Raw genomic sequence first — 22283 nt, forward strand, 5'->3', positions numbered from 1 at the left:
TGGTACTCAAGGAAAACGTGCCCTTCTGATTCTGTGACTTTGCATGTGTGCTCAGTCGCTCTATCATATTCAACTCTTTGCAACTCCGTGGACTGTAACCCACCAAGCTCCTCTGTCAACAGGATTTCCCAAGCAAAAATACTGGAGTGGGTTGCCACTTCCTCCTCCAGGGGATCTTCCCACCCCAGGGATAGAACCTGCATCTCTTGTGTCTCCTGCATTGGCAGGTGGATTCTTTACCCCTGTGCCACCTGGGAAGTCCAGTGTGACTTTGATCTTATTCAACTCATCTAATAACTTTGGCCTTATTATGCTGAAAGCAAGTACAGGTTTTGTGTCCTAGATTTTGTCACAAAATTTGCTCACATTAACTGCAAATGGCTCAGCCTGCCTCATGTAAGGAAATAGTATCAGGCCCTACCTACGCCTACTTCCCCAACTGTGAAATAGAGATCTGTCTCTCAGATCTGAAACCAAGTAGGGCCCTGTGGATCTCCCAGGGATAGCCTTTCTATCTCCCCTTTCTTGTAGGGAGCCATTTCTCCAGCCATTATGACCTTCCCTGAATTCCAAAGGGCAGATTAGAACAGTTATTAATCAAGGGAGGGGCAGCCAAAAAATCACCTGAGGCAAGACTAAAAGGACCAGAGAAGGCCTTCAAGATTAGGAAACCAACCACCTGAGATTAAGGGAGTGCAGAGCCCTGTTCACGCCCTAATCTTGTCAGGTGGTTTAGTCTTGAAGTCTTGTAGCCCCAAGAACTATAGTCTGCCAGGCTCCTCTGTCAATAGGATTTCCCAGGCAAGAATACTGGAGTGGGTAGCCATTTCCCTCTTCATGGGATCTTCCAGATCCAGGGATCACACCCTCATCTCCTGCATCTCCTGCACTATAGGCGGATTCTTGGCTGCTGAGCCACCAGGTAAGCCTGTATTAGCTGTATTGGCTGTATTAGGTCTTAGTTGCAGCACACGAGATCTTGACATCATGCATCATTGTCATGTGGGATCTCTAATTGTGGCAGTTGAGCTCCAGAGTGAGCAGGCTTAGTTGCTTCAAGTCATGTGGGATCTTAGTTCCCCAATCAGGGATTGAACCCATGTCTCCTGCATTGTCAGGCAGATTCTTAACCACTGGACCACCAGGGAAGTCTCGAGACCCCACATTTGACCCACTGTTATAAAAAGCCTCATTAAGTTCTCTGGGGTTGAAATGTAGTTTTTCGAGTCAGAAACTTAGGGTATCTCCCTTTGCCTGCAAAGTAATAAAGCTATCCTTTTCTCCTTTTTCTTCTTTCCTGGTGGCTCAGATGGTAAAGAATCTGCCTGCAGTGCAGGAGACCCAGGTTCGATCCCTGGGTCGGGAAGATCCCTGGAGGAGGAAATGGCAACCCACTCCAGTATTCTTGCCTGGAGGAGTCCATGGACAGAGGAGTCTGACCGGCTACAGTTGAGGAGGTTGTAAAGATTCGGACACGACTGCGCAACTGTAACTTTCTACTTCACCCAAAACTCTGTCTTCCAAGATTTGATTCAGCATCGGTGTACACAGAGGCCAAGTTTTCAGTAAGAGATCTGTGGGTGCATTAAATGTGTTTATGTATATAAAGAGGCTACTTCAATGCCCAGCATAGCTAAGTGCTTACTATTAATAATCTCTTCCCTCTTTTTTTCTTTCTCATAATAAGTCATTTAACTTGCCAGTTCTGCACCCTACATTTCCTACACATCTGCCCCTTCCTCTCTCCAAATGTTACCAAGGCTGTTAGCCTTCAGGTATAATCCTCCCCGTTCGTTGAGAGAACTAAGCTGCAGGGAAGTGTTATCTTACAGGAAGCCACCAGAAAAAAAAACAAGAGCCCACCAAAATCTGTTAGAACCAACTAGGTCCAAGATGGTAGAAAGCCTCCGGTAGACCCTCCTTATATGTTCATGGTAATATATTTGTGTGATAAATAACACATCTGACAGTTGACAGTTGCTGTGGCAACAGCCAAGCAAGCCCACTGAAGGACTGAAATCCAGTGTTATAAAAAAACTGTTGTCTTCACAAGCATATCATATCCCTGTTCTCAGATGTGTCATAAATATTCCTCCCTCTCTTTTTTTTTCTGGCCATGCTTGCAGGACCTTAGATCCCAACAACCCCAATGCAGTGTAAGGGGGAAGTCTTAACCATAGGACCACCAGCGAAATCCTCCTCCTTCTCTTTACTCAGTTCCCTCCTTTTACCTCAACGCTCCTATATATATGGTATATCAGGTAGATTGAGAAGCTGAGTCTCAAGCTAAGTTCCTGTGTCTCATTCTCTGGCCATTGATTACAGTGTGTGCTGTTTCAGTCTCAGCATCGGTTTTGTTATTAGTCATGCGAATCCAAACAGAAAAAGAACCCTCCTCAGTAAGGCAAGCGACTTTGTCTGGGCCAGAGCCCAAGTTGAGGTCTATAGGACCAATTTGGGAATGTTACCAAATCGCAAGTCCATGTGCCCGATGCACAGTAAGGCCAATCAATACTAAAACATTAGCATTTCAGACAGAGAAAGGTTTATTACAGGTTCATACAGGAGATGGGAGGCTCATGCCCTCCCATCTGAAAGTTACTGAAAGCCTTCAGCAAGCCCCTTTAAAAGCATAAGCTAAGGGAGGCGTGTGGTTAGTTGTTGCAAACTTCTTGGTGTCAGATCCTTTGCTCTTGAGGTTGGGTCATGGTCAGGTAACGATGTTCCTGCAAATCTCTAGCTGTTATTCTGTGTCCTGACAAGAAAGGGCAAAGGCCCAAGGCCCAACTTTCCCCCTCTAAGGTCCCAGTCCTGGTTAAGAGGAGGCAGCTCCTTCAGGGGCAGGTTCCTACACCCTGTTCAACTATTATCCCTGAGGGAGCCAGGCATCCAACCCAACCGTCCCTCAGTCTCCTCAGGCCACCCAAATGGGAGAGACCAGGTCTCACGGACTGCAAGTGAGGCAGTCGGCCATTGCTACTAGGTCACAGAGACAGGGATGGGGGAGAGGTTCACCACTCCTCGAGGCGTAGGCCAAGGCTAGAGGAGGGCCTTAGTGAGGGCCCCGAAGGCCTGCAGGAGGTAGTCCCCAGTCTGTTCCCTGGGCCCTCCAGTTCATCCACTGGCCCAAGGCTGGGTGAGCTGGAGGGCCTCCAAGATAAGGCCTGAATCTGCCCCTTACCTCACTCTCCACCTGATGACCACCACACCACTGACCCTTGGCTGAATCACCTCCTTAATGGTCCCTCATTGACAGTTACTTGCTGACAGGGCCCACTGCAGCACTGACCAATAGCTGAGCAGGACAACTGACGGTCACTCACAGACAGTTGGTTGCTTGCGGACAGGGCCCATCGTGGCGCTGAGCGAGACCTGTTGCCTAGTAACAGGGTGCAAAGTAATGAGGCCAGCAATGGCTGCCTGCTAAGGGCTGTGCTCATCTCACTCTGTTACAAGAACACAAACCCATCAAAATCACTGTCCTTCAGGGCCTGAGCATTTCTCACATGATTGCCATAGCTGCCTCCCCTTCTACCCTGGCCCTCTTCTGTTTTCAGGTTTCTCTTTGTCTTTTTGTTGTCCTTCTGTTACCTGTTGTTAAGGTAAATTTATGTTGTTTCTGTTCTTATTTATTAATGAAAATAAATTTATAACTTATGTTTCTAGTTTTCTGTTACTGAGCAACTATAAGTTGAGTTGATTTTCACCAAATTTGGGAGGTTTGTCTGGAGTAAGCCTGATTTGAAATATGTGGCAACCCTAAAATTTACTTTGGATGACCCTAGGGAGAATCTCAAAAAGAGAGACAAGTACTTCTGAAAGCAGCTGAAACTGAGGTGGCAGACAGATGAGGAGGAAAAGCCTGGCAAGAAATACCCTCCCAATTTAGACAGTGTGAGCCCCTCAAAGTGTTCTCGATGGTTCCAAATGGTCACCCACGTCAAAAGTCACAAGGATAGATCTTCCAAATTCCAGGGGTGGACTTTTCCATTGAGATGTTTCTTGCACAGACAACTTTATGTGCATGCTCCAGGGAATAATTGTCTAATGAAGGTGCAGTATTCTCAAGACCAATGTTTGGGAAGCCAGCTGAATAAAAATAAAAACATAATGTATGGCAGAAATCAACACAATATTGTAAAGCAATTATCCTTTAATTAAAAATAAATAAATAAAAACGGAAACCTGACTCTAATAACAGTATTTTAAAAGAACAGTTTGGGACTTTCCTAGTGGTCCAGTGGTTAAGAATCCACCTTGCGGCTCCTCTCGCGGGGATTGGCTGTTGGCGGCGTTGCGGGTAAGCTCGTGTGCGGCGGCGGAGTCGGCATCGGCTGCAGCGGGAGACTTTGGCGCGATGTCTCACACCATCTTGCTGGTACAGCCTACCAAGAGGCCAGAAGGCAGAACTTACGCTGACTATGAATCTGTGAATGAGTGCATGGAAGGTGTTTGTAAAGTGTACGAAGAACATCTGAAGAGAATGAATCCCAACAGCCCCTCTATCACATATGATATCAGTCAGTTGTTTGATTTTATTGATGACCTGGCAGACCTCAGCTGCCTTGTTTACCGAGCTGATACCCAGACATACCAGCCTTATAACAAAGACTGGATTAAAGAGAAGATCTACGTGCTCCTTCATCGACAGGCCCAACAGGCTGGGAAATAGTTGAGTTTGGAAGCATTAGGGGAACGGGGGGTGGGCTTGGAACACAGATGTGTGCAGTGTGCTGTAGTGGAAGTTTTGTATTATAGTTATCCTGTTTCCATTTTGGTATACCCTAGCCAGAATTGAATGTATTAGATAAAATGTGATGATCTTGTCCAATCTGAAAACCCCTTTGCCCCCCTCCCCCCCCTTTTTTTTACTTAAACATTTTTATGATGATTCAGATGGAAGTTGGTTTTTGTCAGTTAATGTTGGTTCCAGTCCCTCAAACTGTTCATACCTGCTTTATAACATCCACTGTACTAATCCTCTTTCAAATTAGGGTGGGGAGTGGAGGCGCAGTTTAGTTACGTCCTCAAGATAAAGTCTTGGTGAAAAACAAATAAATGTTCTTTAGTTATAAAAAAAAAAAAAAAAAAAAGAATCCACCTTGCAATGCAGGGGAGAAAGTGATAGTTGCTCAATCATGTCCAGCTCTTTGCAACCCCATAAAAGCCTGCCAGGCTCCTCTGTCCATGGAATTCTCCAGGCAAGAATGCTAGAGTGGGTTGCTCTTTCCTCCTCCAGGGATCTTCCTGACCCAGGGATTGAACCCAGGTCTCTTGCACTGCAGGCAGATTTCTTCACCATCTAAGCGACTAGGGAAGCAATGCAGGGGACACAGATTCGATCCCTGGTCGGGAGACTAAGATGCTACATGCTGTAAAGCAACCAAGCCTGAGAGTAACAACTAGAAAGTCCCTGCACCTCCTCAACAGAAGGTCCTGTACGACACAACAAAGATCACCTGTGCTGCAATCAACTCAACACAGTCAAATAAATTTTTTTTAATTTTTAAATAAAGAAAATAAAACAACAGTTAAGGTCCAAGTAAATCTATAAAACATGGTACCAATGGACTTGAAATACTGGACATTCCTCTGAAAAAGAATTTTTTTTCATGAACTTTACTGAGTAAAAAGCATTTTGCCTATATCTTACCATTGTGTGTACAGGTCTTGCTCGAGCAATCTCTCCTTGAAATGTTCTGAGCAGCATTCCAAAAATAAGCAGTTACTGAAATGACTGAGCTGAACTTGCACTGCTTTTGTTCGACACATTGTTTGCAAGTGAGTCATGATTTCTAAAGCAAAGAGCTCAATTCCATGAAAAATACTTCTTAGGCCAGAAAAGTAGTATGTAGATATTTTCCTTCTTGTTTTATAACAAACTACAAAAAAAATTCATATAATAATGTTACACAAATATATTAATATTTATATAATTTATCACATTATTATATATGATCATACAAAATATTATTTATTATATTTGTATTATTGTTACCGAGTCCAAGCCTTCTCTTCTTCCTGCATGGTAGGCCAATAAATCCCAGAGATGAGATGTTGAGGCAAGGAATACGACTTTACTTGGGAAAGCTGGCTGAGCAAGAAAATGGCAGGCTAATATCTCAAAATAACCATCTTGTCGGGGGTCTAGATTAAAGGTTCTTTTATAGATCCGAAATGTGGGGAGGTGAGGAAACAAAGTAAAAACGCCGTCAGTAGTATCTGACTGTTTGCAATCCCATGGACAGTAGCCTTCTCTGTCCATGGAATTCTCCTGGCAAAAATACTAGAATGGGTTGCTATATTGCTGTACCCTACTCCAGGGGATCTTCTTGACCCAGGAATGGAACCCAGGTCTCCTGCATTGCAGGCAGATATTTTAGCATCTGAGCCATAAGGGAAGCCCTAAGCCTCTGTCAGGGGGTATCTTAATTTCTTCCTTCCTGCCATCTACAGTTGGACAGGGTTCTAAACAAAGACATTTTAACAGTCCGGTAGAGGGGCAAGGTTCTCTAAGGCAGGCCATCAGGTATAATAATAATAACAAAATCTCTCAGGATGGGGAACACATGTACACCAAGGCTGATTCATGTCAATGTATGGCAAAACCTACTACAATATTGTAAAGTAATTAGCCTCCAATTAAAATGAATTAATTAATTAATTTTAAAAAAAGCAAAAACAAAATCAACAAAAGCAAGTCTAAGAAACAGTTCCAACATGGAGTCAGAATTGGTTTTTGCCTGTTAACATTATTATATAATAGTAGTATATTAGCATATAAATAGTTGAACAAGGAAAAAACCTAGGTTTCCACTGTTTTGGAGACAAAATTCCAATATTCTAAGCATGATATAAAGCTCTTCACAACCTGTCTTCAAATTCCCTCATCGTTTCCTATCTCCAAATTACTTTATTGTTACTTTATATACACCAGACTTTCAATCCACACTTCTTTATGCCTCCGAGTTTATTCCCTCTGCCTGGAATGCCTTGCCTCCTCCTTCTTCACCTGTGAACTACTATCTAGTCTTTGAAATTCAGCTCAGAGGACACTTCCTGTGTGAGGCTTAGCAGTAGCAGTGGTGCTGCTGCTGCTGGTAGTGATGTCTCTCCTTGAGTGAAGAAGCCATCTCCTATTTTTCCCTTATTATTATTTTTAAAAATGTATGTATTTTTGGTTGTGCTGGGTCTTTGTGACTGTTCAGGGGCCAGTCTCTAGTTGTGGTGTTCATGCTTCTCATTGCAATGATCTCTCTTGTTGCTTCACAGGGGCTCTAGAGCATGGACTCAGTAGTTGAGACACTGGGGCTTAGTCGCCCTTAGTTGCATGTGGAATCTTCCCAGACCAGGGATTGACCCCGTGTCCCCTGCATTGGCAGGGGAATTCTTAACCACTGGACCACCAGAGAAATCCCTTTGTAATGTTATTATTATTTTTTAACGGAAGCTCAAGAAATGTTCAACCAATGAAGGAATGTAGAAATGAAAAAATACAGGGATTTGGAGAAAGTTACCGTGATCTCTGAGGCTTCCGGGTGGTTCAGTGGTAAAGAACACACCTGCCAAAGTGGGAAATGCAAGAGACATGGATTTGATCCCTGAGTTGGGAAGATCACCTGGAGCGGGGCACGGCAACCTACTCCAGTATTCTTGCCTGGAAAATCCCAAGGACAGAGGAGTCTGGCAGGCTACAGTTCATGGGACTACTGTAGAGTCAAAAGAGTTGGACACAACTGAAGCAACCCAGCACACACGCATGCCTGCATGCCCGCACCATGATCTCCTTATAGAATGAAAGTGAAAGTGAAAGTTGCTCAGTCGTGTCTGACTGTTTGCGACCCCATGGGCTATACAAGTGTATGGAATTCTCCAGGCCAGAATACAGGAGTGGGTAGCCCATCCCTTCTCCAGGGGATCTTCCCGACCCAGAAATCAAACTGGGGTCTCCTCATTGGAGGCAGATTGTTTACCAACTGAGCTATCGGGGAAGCCCTTATAGAATGAAAATGAATCAAAGAAATAGATATATCTTACCAAACCTGGACCTGAAGTGAGAGACTGCTGGGCCACTGATGCAGACGAAAAGACAAAAGGGCATTACAGTGAGTCATATACCAATTTGGAGCCCTAGACCATAGTGGGAGGGGACATAGGTCAACTTTTTGAATGCTGAAGCCAATGAGAGTCATAAAACCACCTCCCTTCAGTCCCATTACATTTCCATACCTGTTTTTCCTGTTCAGAAGCTTGCTTGCCTCTTTCTACTCTGCTCTCTATAGCAGGTGACTTCTAGATTAAAAAAAAAAAAAAGCCAGTACGTAATACTATACTGGAAATGAGGAAAATTCTGACGTTCTTTAGTTGTCATTTATCAGCATCATAGTATTGAGAAAATTGATCATTATTCATTTTTATGATGAGTAGCTGATGAGAAATGAAGCAATGGTTTTCCTCAGAATACATTTGACTAAATAGTACCATTCAAATGGTTAGGAGTTGGCAGATCATTTGCAATTTTTAAAACCCTTTTATTTTGGAAATAATTATTTTGGAAATAATTATCTGTTCATAGGAAGCTGCAAAATAGTACAGGGATGTTCCTTGTACACTCATCCAGTTCCCGACAATCATAGCATCTTACATGTCATGCCATTGAAACCAGAAAATTGTTTTTGGTACGGTCCATAGACTTCACTTAGATTTTTTTTTTTTTTTTTTGGCTGCACAGTACAGCATGTGGGATCTTAGTTTCCTGACCAGGGATCCAACCCTTGCTTCCAGCAGTGGAAGACCAGAGCCCTAACCACTGGACCACCAGGGAAGTCCTGGATTTTACCATTTTTATATGCATTCATTTGTGCGTTGCATGTGTTGGGGGATAAGTGATTCTAAGCAATCTTATCACAAGTTAGATTCCTATAATCACTATCACAATCAAGACAAGGAAGTAATCCACCTCTCAAAGGTATTTTCTGTTCTGCCTTTTCTCACTCCTCTCCCCATCCTTTGGAAATGTTTTCTTTTCTTTTTTGCCTTATATTTGATATTTCTCACTAACCCCTACAAAAGGAGATGTGTTCTCCCATTGATTCTTGTGATATGTTGAATGCTGGAAGTAGGAGCACACAGCTAGGAAGTGAGGGGAACTTTTGTGCCCCTAGCAGGAAAATCATTAATAGTACCACAAAGAGGCCTCCCAAGAGACAAACTTCTTATTCCTATAATTGGCAAGTTTCCAGGAAAATGTACATCGGCTCTGACTAGATAAACACTTGGCATGGTACCAAAACTGATAGGAATTCAACAAATATTTATCAGGCAAGTACACTGAGCCAACAGGGGCAATGCATTCCATAAAACATTCCTAACAGAACGTGAAACAATTCCCCATTTGTTCTGGAAAGCAGTTGCTTTCAGGTTAGTAAAGCTGATTGCAAATGGAAAGTAACAACAACAACAAGTCAGCACCACTTATTTGGTTTTCCTATTTATGATTTTTAGTTTGTATCTTCAAGCAGAAGACAAAAGCAGACTTAAGTGATGGCTAAAATTATTTACCCGAAACATCACTGCTAAAATGTCCTCTTCATTCCTGCACTCCCACAGAACTTTTCCACATGGTCCTTCTCAGTACTGTATAGTTCAACTTTTGAGGCGAGGGAAAGGTGCAGAGGATAAGTAATAGCAACAGTTACCAGGTGGTGAGTCCACTTACCTTGGTAGGAGCCATGGTGTTAAGAATTTTATTTACAGTATCTCATTTAATCCATAAAACAACCTGGTGAGATGTGCAGTTTTATCATCTTCATTCTACAGTAGAGAAAATGAAGAGTTAGAGAACTTAGCTGCTTTGGTTAAGGTCAGTCAACTAGTGAATAGAAGACATAGGCCTTGAACCCAGATCAGTAGACCACTGGTAGGGAGTCTTGGCATTCATTAGATCTGAGATGTGACACAGAAAAGCACGTGACACACAATCCCGAGTGATTCTGATGTACTGATTCCTTGGAGAGCATTGCTAGAATTTACTTCCTGCAAGGAATGGGATACAGACATGGAGAACTGATATACTTATATGAGCAATGCTGTCTCTTCATAAACAATGTTAAATGACTAGTGGATTTTGCCTATGCTTTGGATGAAAATGCATTCCTAAGTAGTTTCTGCATTTGTTCATCTAGTTTTCAGCTCTTCAGACCACCATCACAAGCCAGAGAAAGTGTCGCAAGCTCTTCCACCAGAAGAATAAAATTACCCTATAGCCATGGAGCACAAATTTAGTTACTCCCTATTTTGAGGTGCATGGATTCTGGCCTAGTTCTCTATTTAAAGCTTTTTCATCTATTTTTTTCTTGAGGAAAGAAAGAAAGGAAGAGGAGATGAACAGAAAAAATGGGAGAGAAGGGGGAGGGGAAAAGGAAGCGGGAGGGGAGGAGGAGGGGAGGGACAAGAGGGAGGAGGAAGAAGAACTAAGAGATAGGAACTCTGGATGGCAAAACAATAAAAATAAAGATATATAGAAACATTTTAAGGTTTCTTTTAACCTGAAACATATTTTTACAAATATAGGTACATGATCGGACTTATTAATAAAATGTTCTTAATAAAATCTAGGGCTTCCCTGGTGACTAAGTGGTAAAAAATCTGCAAAGCAGTATTTTAAAAAATACTGCAAAGCAGGGTTTGATCCCTGTGTCTGGAAGATCCCTTGGAGAAGGTAATGACAACCTACTCCAGTATTCTTGCCTGGGAAATCCCATGGACAGAGGGACATGGCATGCTACAGTCCATGGGGTCCCGGAAGAGTTGGGCACAGCTTGGAGACTAAACAACAACAACAAAATTAAAAATCTAAAGACTGTCCTCTGAGAAATGAGTGTGTAAATAAACATAAGAGGTAATTTGGTATACACAGGCCTAACAGAAGACCCACCAGATTTCTTTCATTCACAAAAACAAAAGGGGAAAATATCTCAGATCATACCTGATTTCAACACACCAAGCCAAGTGACTAATAAACCGCCCACAAGGAATGAAAGTATTTTGAACTAGTCATTCTGCAAATATGTATTATAATTTCCCCATCTGCATAAAATTGTGCAAGCAGAAATACACCTGACCTTTTATTGAAAGGAGGAGGAGTCACATAGCCTGAAAGGGTTGGGACCCGCCTGCAGTCCCTGGGGAACTTCCGGTTGTCACGGCATGGGGTTAGTTATCTGAGCTCTGAGTGTAGAGGCTAAGACCCTGGGAAGAAAATCCTTCTTCTTGTGAGTGTGACACACATGGGCTCCACTTTCCGTATGCTGAGATTATACTTCCTCCTCAGTCTGATGTGCTTGGTGAGATCAGGTAAGTCATTTATTGAATAGTTTTCTTAATTATTTTAAAAAAATTTACTATTACTGTCATTTTATCATTCTAGTTCCTTCACTAGACTTTCCAAGTGTCATACAGTTATTTATTTTTAGGAAAGAAGATATGGATTAACCTTTTTCTATTTCTGAAAAGACTTTCTTTTTCCTCAGTAGTAAAAGAAACTATTATTCCTTTCAATTAGCCTGTTCTTCTGATGTACAAAAATGAAATATGCTGAAAAATCTAAAGTAGTGTGGCTTTCTTTCATAGTTAATTTTTCTGTGCTTTTCTACTATGAATTAAGATCATTTATTTCTTGGAGTTTAAAAATTTTTAATATCTATTAATATTTAATATCTTTATTTATTTAATATTTAATATCTTTAATATCTATTACAGACAGTGTAGGTTTTTATAGTTTTCATGCATCAAATGTTTATTTAAATCATTTTCATTAAACAAACTCATGATTTTATACGTGTAAAACCTCTTGGAATGGTGTCTGGCATATTGATAACTTAAAATTTTTGTACTTACAGGCATACATACATACATACAAAATTATTAATCATAATGAAGAAATAAAAATTAACACAGTAATGTTTGCAATAAAGTAACAAAAATTAAGTGAAAAATTTTTTAAAAAGCGTTCAGCACTTCTCAGCTTTTTAGAAGTCCAGTACTTTTTCACATAGTTTAAGTAATGAAGGTTGGTATAATTTTTCAGATGGGAAGTATGTTATACATTAGGACCCATAAAAATGTTCATGTCCTTTGAACTAGTAAAACCATTGCTGAGAATTTGTTCTAAACAAATATCTTGTAAAAGAAAAAAAAGAATCTTTTATACAAAGATGATTCTAGGTCATCTGTAATCTTGAAACTAGATACAACAGAAATGTTTCTATGTACAGGAATGGATAAAGTACAGTGTAACAACTTTTAAAAATATGTAGCCTTAAAAAAAAAATATGTAGCCTTCAAAATAATTCTGAGGCTATGCAGAAATGTGCAAGCATGTTTATAACATGTCATATTATTAAAAAAGTCAAAGAAAGCAGAACTCAAATTTGTAGGTAAACTAAGATTACAACTATGCCAAAATCATATATGTATGCCTGTAAATAGTTTCAATTGGAAATGGAAAAAATTATTTGTTAGTATTTCAGGTTTATAATAAATTTTTTTAATTTGTGCTTTTGAAGTTGATTTAATAGTAAGTTAAAATTAACATATTGATAATATTTGGAGAGGGAGGTGGGAGGGGGGTTCAAGATAGGGGACACATGTATGCTCATGGCTGATTCATGTCAATGTATGGCAAAAACCACTACAATATTATAAAGTAATTAGCCTCCAATTAAAATAAATAAATTATTATAAAGAGACATTAAAACAAATTAATAAAATTTATTAATTAAATTTTAAATAAATTAATTAAAACAAATAAATTTATAAAAAACAAAAAATAAAATATTGATAATATTTTAAATTGAGAGGTCACCAATTTAGAGTTTGTGTTTATTATCACAATTTTTTTTTTAAGTAAAGTAGATTTAGAGATAGCTTAAGGGGAGTGGGAACTAACCTTAACACAAGAACCTGATGGTATTTTGTGGGTACTTTCTTCAAGTCTCCCATTATATATTTCAGTTACAAAGTTGGAACTTAATTTTTTGTGACCTGCCTTTTTTAATATACCCTTTTTAATTTTTAAAATTGAGTGTAGTTGATTTACAATGAATCTACCTGCCATGCAAGAGACACAGGAGGCTTGAGTTCAGTCCCTGGGTTGGGAAGATCCCCTGGAGGAGGAAATGGCTACCCACTCCAGTCTTCTTGCCTGGAAAATTCTATGGACAGGGGAGCCTGGAGGGCTACAGTCCATGGGTTAGCAAAAAGTCGAGCAGAGTTAAGCGACTAAGCCTGAGTAAGATAGGTTATTATAAGATAGTGAGCATAGTTCCCTGTGCTGTACAGAAGGTCTCTGCATATCAGTTAACCTCAAATTCCCAATTTATCTCTCCCCCATCTGGTAACCATTGACCTGCCTTTTTGCATGCTAAGTCTGGCTTCAGTCATGTCTGCTTCTGTGCAATCTATGGACTGCAGCCTGCCAGGCTCTTCTGTCCATGTGATTCTCCAGGCAAGAGTACTGGAGTGGGTTGGCATGCCCTTCTCCAGAGGATTTTACCAACCTAGGGTCTGAATCCACATCTTACTTCTCCTGCATTGGCAGGCAGATTCTTTATCACTAGTGCCACGTGGAAAGGTTTTCCTTAAATTTACCTCATCAGTAAAGTCTTGCTTTAAGTCATTCCACAAGACCCACTGCTACCTAATGGAACCCAAGTAGATCAAGATACATCACGATAAACTTCCATAGCTAGAAGGAAAATAATTATAGCTGTAAGCTAAATCCAGTCTTCTTAGTATCTGCTAAACCGTGATCTGAGACCTTTCATGGGGGAGGATATTAAATAATAAGTAGAAATTATCAATCACAGGTACATTTACTTATTGTTTTTCCCTTCCTTGGCTTGCAGTCCAAAATTGAGCAAGTGATTAAGATGTGATTCTGAAATCCCAAGAATACAAGTCTTTTACTTTCAGAGATTATTATTTTGTTGCTCTAACCTTCACGAAGTCATGATGGGAATTTTGGCTGTACTCTTACCAGAGTACAAAGCAATGGCTGGCAGACTCTACCAGAATTATTTGTGGAATTTGTTGAAAATGCAGACTATCTCCAGAGATCCAGATTCAGTGGGTCTGGGGTGAGGTCCTGGAATCTGCATATTAAACAAATTCACAAAGCTTTTCAGCTTGCAGGTGTTTCAAGGAACAGAGGCTGATAAATGTTATAAATTAAAAAAAATTTTTTTTTAATTTTATCCTGGACTATAGTTGATATACAATGTTGTGTTCGTAAGTAATTTTTAAAGTTACCCTGCTATCAAAATTTTGACCTATAGCAACTTGTGCAAAGCTGGGTAGATATTTTCCTAGAGAATACCTTTGTGCCTAATCAGAAAAAGAATTATCTCCTCAAATATAGGAAACTCCCTTCAGAATGATTTATAACTCCGTGTGTGTGTGTGTGTGCATGTGCATGCACGCCGCTTTGTGACTCACCTGTCTCCAGGAGAAACAAAGGTTACTAAGGAGTGGAGCATGAAGGTGCATATTTTTTGCACATGATTAAGAGATAAGAGTAAGGAAATTTGGCATCTCATTTGTTTTCTGGGTTATATCTTAAAGAAATTCAAGCTGGTTGTTAAAAGCAGAGACATCCTTCCAACAAAGAAGGCATTCAGCCCATTTTTTTCTTACCTGTCTCTACCAGTATAGAAGAGAAACAAAGATATTCCATCAATTTTGGCCCTGGCCAACTGTGAACCCATCTCAGTCTGGCTCAGGATGGATTTTTAATGCCAAATTCAGTGTTGTTCTCCAGATAAAAAAATATAGACTGAGTTACTTTTCAGATTAAAAAGAAAAAATCAGTAGAATTGCATTGTAGGGACATATCACCGTCCCCTTCCACTTCTCTCTTCAAAGTAGGAGTTCAATTCATTTTCTAATTTCTCTGAGTCAAAATTTCTGGACCAAAGAGATGTTTATTTCTGAGACTTTTGGAAGTTCCTGCAGAACAGTGTTTTTGAGCAAGCTTAAGAGTGTGCTCAAGTGTGGGTTTCTGGAAATCTCCTGGCTCCATCAGTCAACATGTGGTGGGGTGTGTGTCCTGGACACTGACTTGGCATCCACTGCCCAGAACTCAAGATATTCAACAGTGTATTCCTTCATCTAGGTCTGAATCTCAGTATTTTTAGGTAGCATCGAGTCAATATACCTGTCTGCGGACCTCTGTTCTAAACAAGTTATTCATACACATTTGCGTCATGTTTAGAGGTGGGGGGAATGAGAGCTGGAGCACACCTTGGAACCCAAAACTTGAGAGGAAAGAAGTGAGTGAGAGCCCTCGCTGTTTACTTCCTGACTCGATATGATGCATCAGAGTGAAATTAGGTGGAATTTCACTGCTGTCACGGGGGCTTGGAGGTCAGTGAACTGAATTTCACCAATCATGGGTCTGAGAGAAATTGACACTTTGACTTTTAATAAGCTGACTCGGCCATATCAAGAGGTTTAATAGGAACCTGTCTTTGCTCATTGGTTCTCATAGAACCTCAGAGCCTTCTGTCCTCTTGCCCCACTCACAATTGCTTCATCGGTGGGGTATTTCCACCTACAGTTCCATCATCTCCCTTCACAGACACCTCTTTGGATGTGAATGAGGAGTTTCCTCTTTCTGTAGGAGTTTTCCGCAATCAGACACATGGGAGCTGAAATCAGTTCTTCCAAAGGCAGTAGAAACCAAAAGCCAGAACTGAGCATGACCCCAAGATAGCATGGGCATTTAGCATCAAGGCAGTGTATCTTGCGAATACAGAGCCAAAGGATCCCTTGGAAGTTTATATCAGAAAGGAAGTGAGGTTGTCAGTGATCAGTCTGAGGGAATCACACTTTTCTATCCAACCGAAACTCATTCAAAATAAGCCAATCTAGGGAAATAGATTATTCCCTGTTTTTTTTGGTTGTAGCCTAAGAAAATATAGCTGGTGGATAAAAACAAGAGATATCTTTCCAACCAAGAGGACATTTTGTGTAACTAACTCAACTTTCTGTGGTAAAACAAAATAATAGTTATATTTAGTCCCTAAGGCTGAGAATAAGAGTTATTTATTTTGCACAGAAACAGCTAGCTTCAATCACTCCCCAACTGCCAACAGACTGACCAAAGTCAGGGCTTTATTTAGCCTGAAGTGGTAGAAAATGGAGGTCTGTCAACCTCAGTTTCCAACGTGAAAGAAAGCAAACTGGAAAATTAGGAGCCTGATTTGATTGTGACCGAAAAATGAAACGTCTTCCCAGTCACCACCAAAATAATTTTTATCTTTTTTTACTCTCTTTTTTAAAAAAAATAATTTTATCTATTTATTTTTGGATGTACTGGGTCATCGCTGCTGCTCGGGTTTTTTTTTTGTTTTTCTCTAGTTGCAGCAAGTGGAGGCTACTTTCTGCAGCGTGTGAACTTCTCATTGCAGTAGCTTCCCTTGTGGAACACGAGGCTCCAGGAAGCGTGAGCTTCAGTAGTTGCAGTTCCCAGGCTCTAGAGCACGGGCTCAGGAGTTGTGGTGCACAGGCTTAGCTGTTCTGAAGTGTGTGGGATCTTCCCGGACCAGGATTCAAACTGTGTCTCCTGCATTGGGGACGCCACTGAGCCACCAGGGAAGCCCCACACTTTTTTTTTTTTTTTTTAATTCTTTCCATGAAAGTATCAAATTACAGGAGGAATTTTTAAAAAATCAGTTTTATTAAGATACAATTCACACACCATACAATCCACCCATTTAAAGTGTTTTCTAATATATTCACAGATATATGCAACTGTCACCAGTCAATTTCAGAGCTCTTTCCTCAAAAGGGAACTGAATACCCTTTACTGTACCCCATCTCTCCATCTCCTCCCATCCCCAAGCCCTAAGCAACCACTATTCTACTTTCTGTCTGTATAGAGTTCCCTATTTTGGACATTTCTTATGAATAGAATCATATAATATGTTGTCTTTTGTGACTGACATCTTTCACGTGTTATAGTATTTTCAAGATTCATCGTTGTGGCATGTGGAACCATGTTTGTTACCTAAAAGGTATTTATTAGCCAAAAAACCCTGCTTGATATAAAGGTGAAAAAAACACCTATCTGATCAACATTCTAATTACAAGAGTAAAGTATGGTTATTTTCAGGTCTTCTTAAAAAATATGTTTTTTAATTTATTTTTCTGGCTGTGTTGGATCAGGTGGTAGTTGCAGCACAAAGGCTCTCTAGCTGTGGCACTGGGGCTTAGTAGTTGAGGCTCATGGGCTTAGCTGCTCTGAGGCATGTGGGATCTTAATTCCTTGCAACTGCCCCTTCATTCAGAGAAGGCAATGGCAACCCACTCCTGTACTCTTGCCTGGAAAATCCCATGGGCAGAGGAGCCTGGTAGGCTACAGTTCATGGGGTCGCTAAGAGTCAGACACGACTGAGTGACTTCACTTTCACTTTTCACTTTCATGCATTGGAGAAGGAAATGGCAGCCCACTCCAGTGTTCTTGCCTGGAGAATCCCAGGGATGGTGGAATCTGGTGGGCTGCCATCTGTGGGGTCGCACAGAGTCGGATACGACTGAAGCGACTTAGCAGCAGCTGCAGCAGCCCCTTAATTGCAAGGTGGATTCTTAACCACTGGACCATCAGGAAAGTCCCTGTTTTCCGATATTTTAATTAAAAGAAATGTAAATTTCTTGATATATTAATTTTTTTAGATTAGGGTTTTCTTTGGTTAGTAAGAAAGTCCTGAAAAATTTGTTTTCTTAGGTAGATACCGCTTGTCCTTTCAAATCAGCTAGTTTGAAGATCTTAGAATTTCATTTCCTAAAGGAATGCTAGAGTGGGCTAAACGGCTAAGGAATAAGAGACCAACCTCATTTTAATATGAGCAAATTGATGAGCCAAATAGATTATTTGTTTTACCTTGTCAGGGAGAAGAACCTCACTTGTATACTGGTTAATAAAGCTTCCCTTTTCCAAATCCTTGATTGAATTAAGGAAACTAAAATGATGGAAGGAAGGAATTTATTTAGCACTTGTTTTATATCAAATCTCTTACTGAGTTACTTACTTAGTCTTTATAATCCTATGAGATCAATACTATTAACCCAATTTATCAATATCATTAACAATTACTAGTTTTGGGGACTTCCCTTGTGGTAAAAAGTGGCAGAAAGTGAAGAGGAACTAAAGAGCCTCTTGATGAAGGTAACAGAGGAGAGTAGAAAAAGCTGCCTTAAAACTCAACATTCAGACAACTAAGATCATATCATCCAGTCCTATCATTTCATAGCAAATAGTTGGGGAAAATGTGGAAACAGTGTCAGATTTCATTTTCTAGGGCTCCAAAATCAATGCAGATGATGACTGCAGCCATGAAATTAAGACACCTGCTCCTTGGAAGAATAGCTATGTCAAATATAGACAATGTTTTAAAAAACAGAGACATCGCTTTGCTGACAAAGGTCTGTATAGTCAATGCTATGGTTTTTTCTGTAGTCATGTATGGATGTAAGAGTTGAACCATAAAGAAGGCTGAGTGCAGAAGAATTGACACTTTCAAACTGTGGTGCTAGAGAAGACTCTTGAGAGTCCCTTGGACAACAAGGAGATCAAACCACTTGATCTTAAAGGAGATCAACCCTGAATATTCACTGGAAGGACTGATGCTGAAGCTGAAGCTCCAATATTCTGGCCACCTGATGCAAAGAGCTGACTCATTGGAAAAGACTCTGATGCTGGGAAAAATTGAGGGAAAGAGGAGAAGCAGGCAAAGAGGATGAGATGGTTGGATGGCATCACTGACTCAAAAGGACATAAATTTGAGATATGTTAAAACTCAGGGAGATAGTGATGGATGGAGAAACCTGGCATGCTGCAGTTCATGGGGTCGCGGAGAGTCAGACAAGATTTAGTAGCTGGAGAACAGCAATAACATCTGGTGGTCCAATGATTAAGACTCCACACTCCCAATGTAGGGGCCCGGGTTCAATCCCTGGTCAGGGAACTAGATCCCACATGCCACAACCAAGACCTGGCACAGCCAAATAAATAAACAGAAAAATAAATAAAATAGTTACTAGTTTTTTGGCATCTACAATGTATCATGTGACACTTTAGACACTTCACAGGCATTTTCTCTCATTCTCACATCAGACCTGACAGCCAGGCTCTGATTAGAATGTGGCAAGTAAGGTACTCACCAAGTGCAACGTTTGGAAGGGACACCAAAATAGTAATCAAGATAAGTCAACTTATGACTTTTTAATGCAATAAAATATCTTATTTTTGTAATACTTTAATGCAACACAAGTGATACTTTAATATCTAAATATTTTACTATCATTTAATATTTAATGCAAATTTAATATGCATATCATTAATAATGCATAGTGTCATGCATAGATGATATTTTAATGCAATATTTTTAAAAGATCAAAATCAACCCAAATCTATGATGAACAGGATGTCAAACATTTTAGTAAGATATATTACTGATCATTTTACTTGTCGGTGTTATTGTATAACAGGAAAAATCATTTCTAATTGTCCTGCATTTCTGGGTCCATGACAACTTGCTTCCTTGCTAGGTGGCTTATATTATAAGAAGTGACCACAGTGTATGAACAGATTAAATAAAGGAGGGCTATTTTTCACTTGGTTCAAAATATGGGAGGATATTTTGATAAATATATGTATACTTATATAAATATGTATGGACTTCCCAGGTGTGTTAGTGGTAAATAACCCGCCTGCCAATGCAGAAGACATAAGAGATGCAGGTTGGATCCGTGGGTTGGGAAGATCCCCTGGAGAAGAGCTTGGCAACCCACTGTAGTATTCTTGCCTGGAGAATCCCCATGGACAGAGCAGGCTGTTGGGCTACAGTCCACAGGGTCGCAAAGAGTCAGATAGGACTGAAGTAACTTAGCACATTCATGTAAACGTGTACATTTACATGGTGTGTTTTTTCTTTTGCCTTGGGCTCACTATGACTCTGCAAAGCACTGCCTGACAGATTGGCTTTATTATGATCATTTTACACATGCAAAACTGAGGCCTGGAGAGGTTAGGTAATTAATTAAGAGAAATCACATAGCTCGTAGGCAATGGTGTTGAACTTCAAACCTAGGTCTGTCTCCAAAACCCAGACTCTTTACAAAATTGTGTTGTGTTTTTGTGTACGACATTAGACCAGAGTTGGCAAGGGTTTCCCAGGTGGTGCAGTGGTCAAGAATTTGCCTGCCATTGCAGGTGATGCAAGAGACGTGGGTTCAATTCCTGGGTCAGGAAGATCCCCTGCAGTAGGAAATGGCAACCACTCCAGTATTCTTGCCTGGAAAATTTGGTTAAGATATTAGACCAGAGCTGGCAAACTTCTGTAGAGAACCATATAGTAAATATTTTCCGCTCTGTGGGACAGTGGTCACTGTTAAACCACTCAATTTTGCCTTATACCAAGAAAACAACTAAAGACAATATGCTAATGATCATGGCTGGATTTGGCCCATGGGCGGTCATGTATTAGATTATAATAAAGTATCTCAGGCACATATAAGTTATCTCTGAAGATGTTATAGCTAGCTTTCCCTGACATCCTATTTGAATATGTTTCTTTTAATTTAACAGAAGGAAGACAGTAAATGATAATCAGGCCTGCCCTACACAAGGGTCTGAATTCATCACTGAATGGGAGATGTCACCCATACAACTGTAATTTTCCGATTGTCAACAGGAAATGGCATTTCAAAGGGATTGAATTTCAAAGTAGTCTGAAGAGTAAAGGCAAAGTTTTTCCCCTTTCAAATAAACTCTAATAGAAGAGGTTAAGCTTTAGAAACCAGTTTAACATGTTCTGCTGAGCTGTTAATACTACCTCTGAGCAAACTCGACTTTGTAACAAAACAACAAAATAACGAGGTTTGCTTTCTGAAGGTGTGTGTGTGTGTGTGTGTGTGTGTGTGTGTGTGTGTGTGTGTGTGTGTATGTGTGTGTGTGTGTGTGTATGTGAGAGAGAGGTGCTCAGTTGTAATGAGTAGCCCTTCCCTTCTCCAGGAGATCTTCCTAACCCAGGGATTGAACCCAGGTCTCTCTTATTACAGGCAGAGTATTTACAGTCTGAGCCACCAGGGAAGCCCAAAGTAAAATGTGAAGAACTATATGAGGGTGAAGCAATGTAACAAATTTGCTATTCACATATATCTACTCCTGACATGCTCTCCAAATTACGTGAGAATTTCAGGCCCAACAACAAGACAAGTTCTTGAGCTTGGTGATGGGTACACACTACTAGACTAAAAACAATACAGTGCCAGCCCTAGAGAAGCTTAAACTAATTTGTAACATAGTCCAAAATAAGATAAATGTAATATATTCTTTTAAAAATAGTGTTAATTCTGAGAGGAAAAGGATTAATAACTTGAGGCAAATTTAAGCAAAGAACTTTAGGGCGGAGTGCATGACCTATTATTGTTTGCATATGATTTTCCAGGCTGTGTCTCCTGCAGATATATTTCTAATAATTTCAGTCACAATGCATTTCATGCTTCATTTACTTTATAAACATTATGTCATACACTACATAGTATTTATATGGATCATTCTGAATGGCTGACTAATGTGTTAACAGATTGATATTCATTTATCCAGGAAATATTTGAAGCAAGCCCTGTTCTTGGCACTGGGAACGTAAGAATGGATAAATGGGCAAACAGATTAGTTATTTTGGAACTTCTGTGTTAGTGGGGGAAGTTATTTCAGAAAAGGAAAAAATGTTTCAGGTTTGTGGTATGAAAAAACAAGTAATATTTAAGGGAAAAAATGGAGTCGAATTCAACACAAGGAAGTAGAATATCTATAAATCCTGGGGGAAAGCATATAAAGTCAGAGCATCATTTAGGCCAAGGAATCCACTTACAGATGAGAATAGTATAGTGAATAGGTTATCCACTAGCCACCCCACACTTTTCCAGCTTTAAAAAAAAGGAGTCAACTTTCGGGCCTGGTGGGCTGGGAAGACCCAGAGGAATCGGGTGGAAAGGGAGGTGGGATGGGGGACCGGGATGGGGAATATGTGTAACTCTATGGCTGATTCGTATCAATGTATGACAAAACCCACTGAAAAATTTAAAAAAATAATAAATAAATAAATAAATAAATTTTAAAAAAAGAAAATTTATTACTGTTGCAGTTGACTTCATGACAAACCTCTTATCATGTAAAAAAGAAAATTTGAAAAACTGAAATGTACAAAGAATACAAATTT

General features: G+C 40.1%; 1 protein-coding gene and 1 pseudogene across 1 annotated transcript in view; both read left to right on the plus strand.

The window, feature by feature from the left end:
• The first annotated feature begins 4268 nt into the window (after positions 1–4268).
• On the plus strand, positions 4269–5076 carry LOC136173313 (enhancer of rudimentary homolog pseudogene; annotated as a pseudogene).
• A 6136-nt stretch (positions 5077–11212) lies between these two features.
• Positions 11213–22283, plus strand: part of LIPH (lipase H) — a 49192-nt gene continuing 38121 nt past the window's right edge. Inside the window, exon 1 of the mRNA XM_065942723.1 lies at positions 11213–11355. Within this exon, the coding sequence (XP_065798795.1) occupies positions 11289–11355 (67 nt within the window). The 5' untranslated portion in view covers positions 11213–11288. The remainder of the gene's footprint in view (positions 11356–22283) is intronic.

The sequence above is a fragment of the Muntiacus reevesi genome, chromosome 8 (assembly GCF_963930625.1).
Source record: "Muntiacus reevesi chromosome 8, mMunRee1.1, whole genome shotgun sequence".
NCBI lineage: Eukaryota > Metazoa > Chordata > Mammalia > Artiodactyla > Cervidae > Muntiacus > Muntiacus reevesi.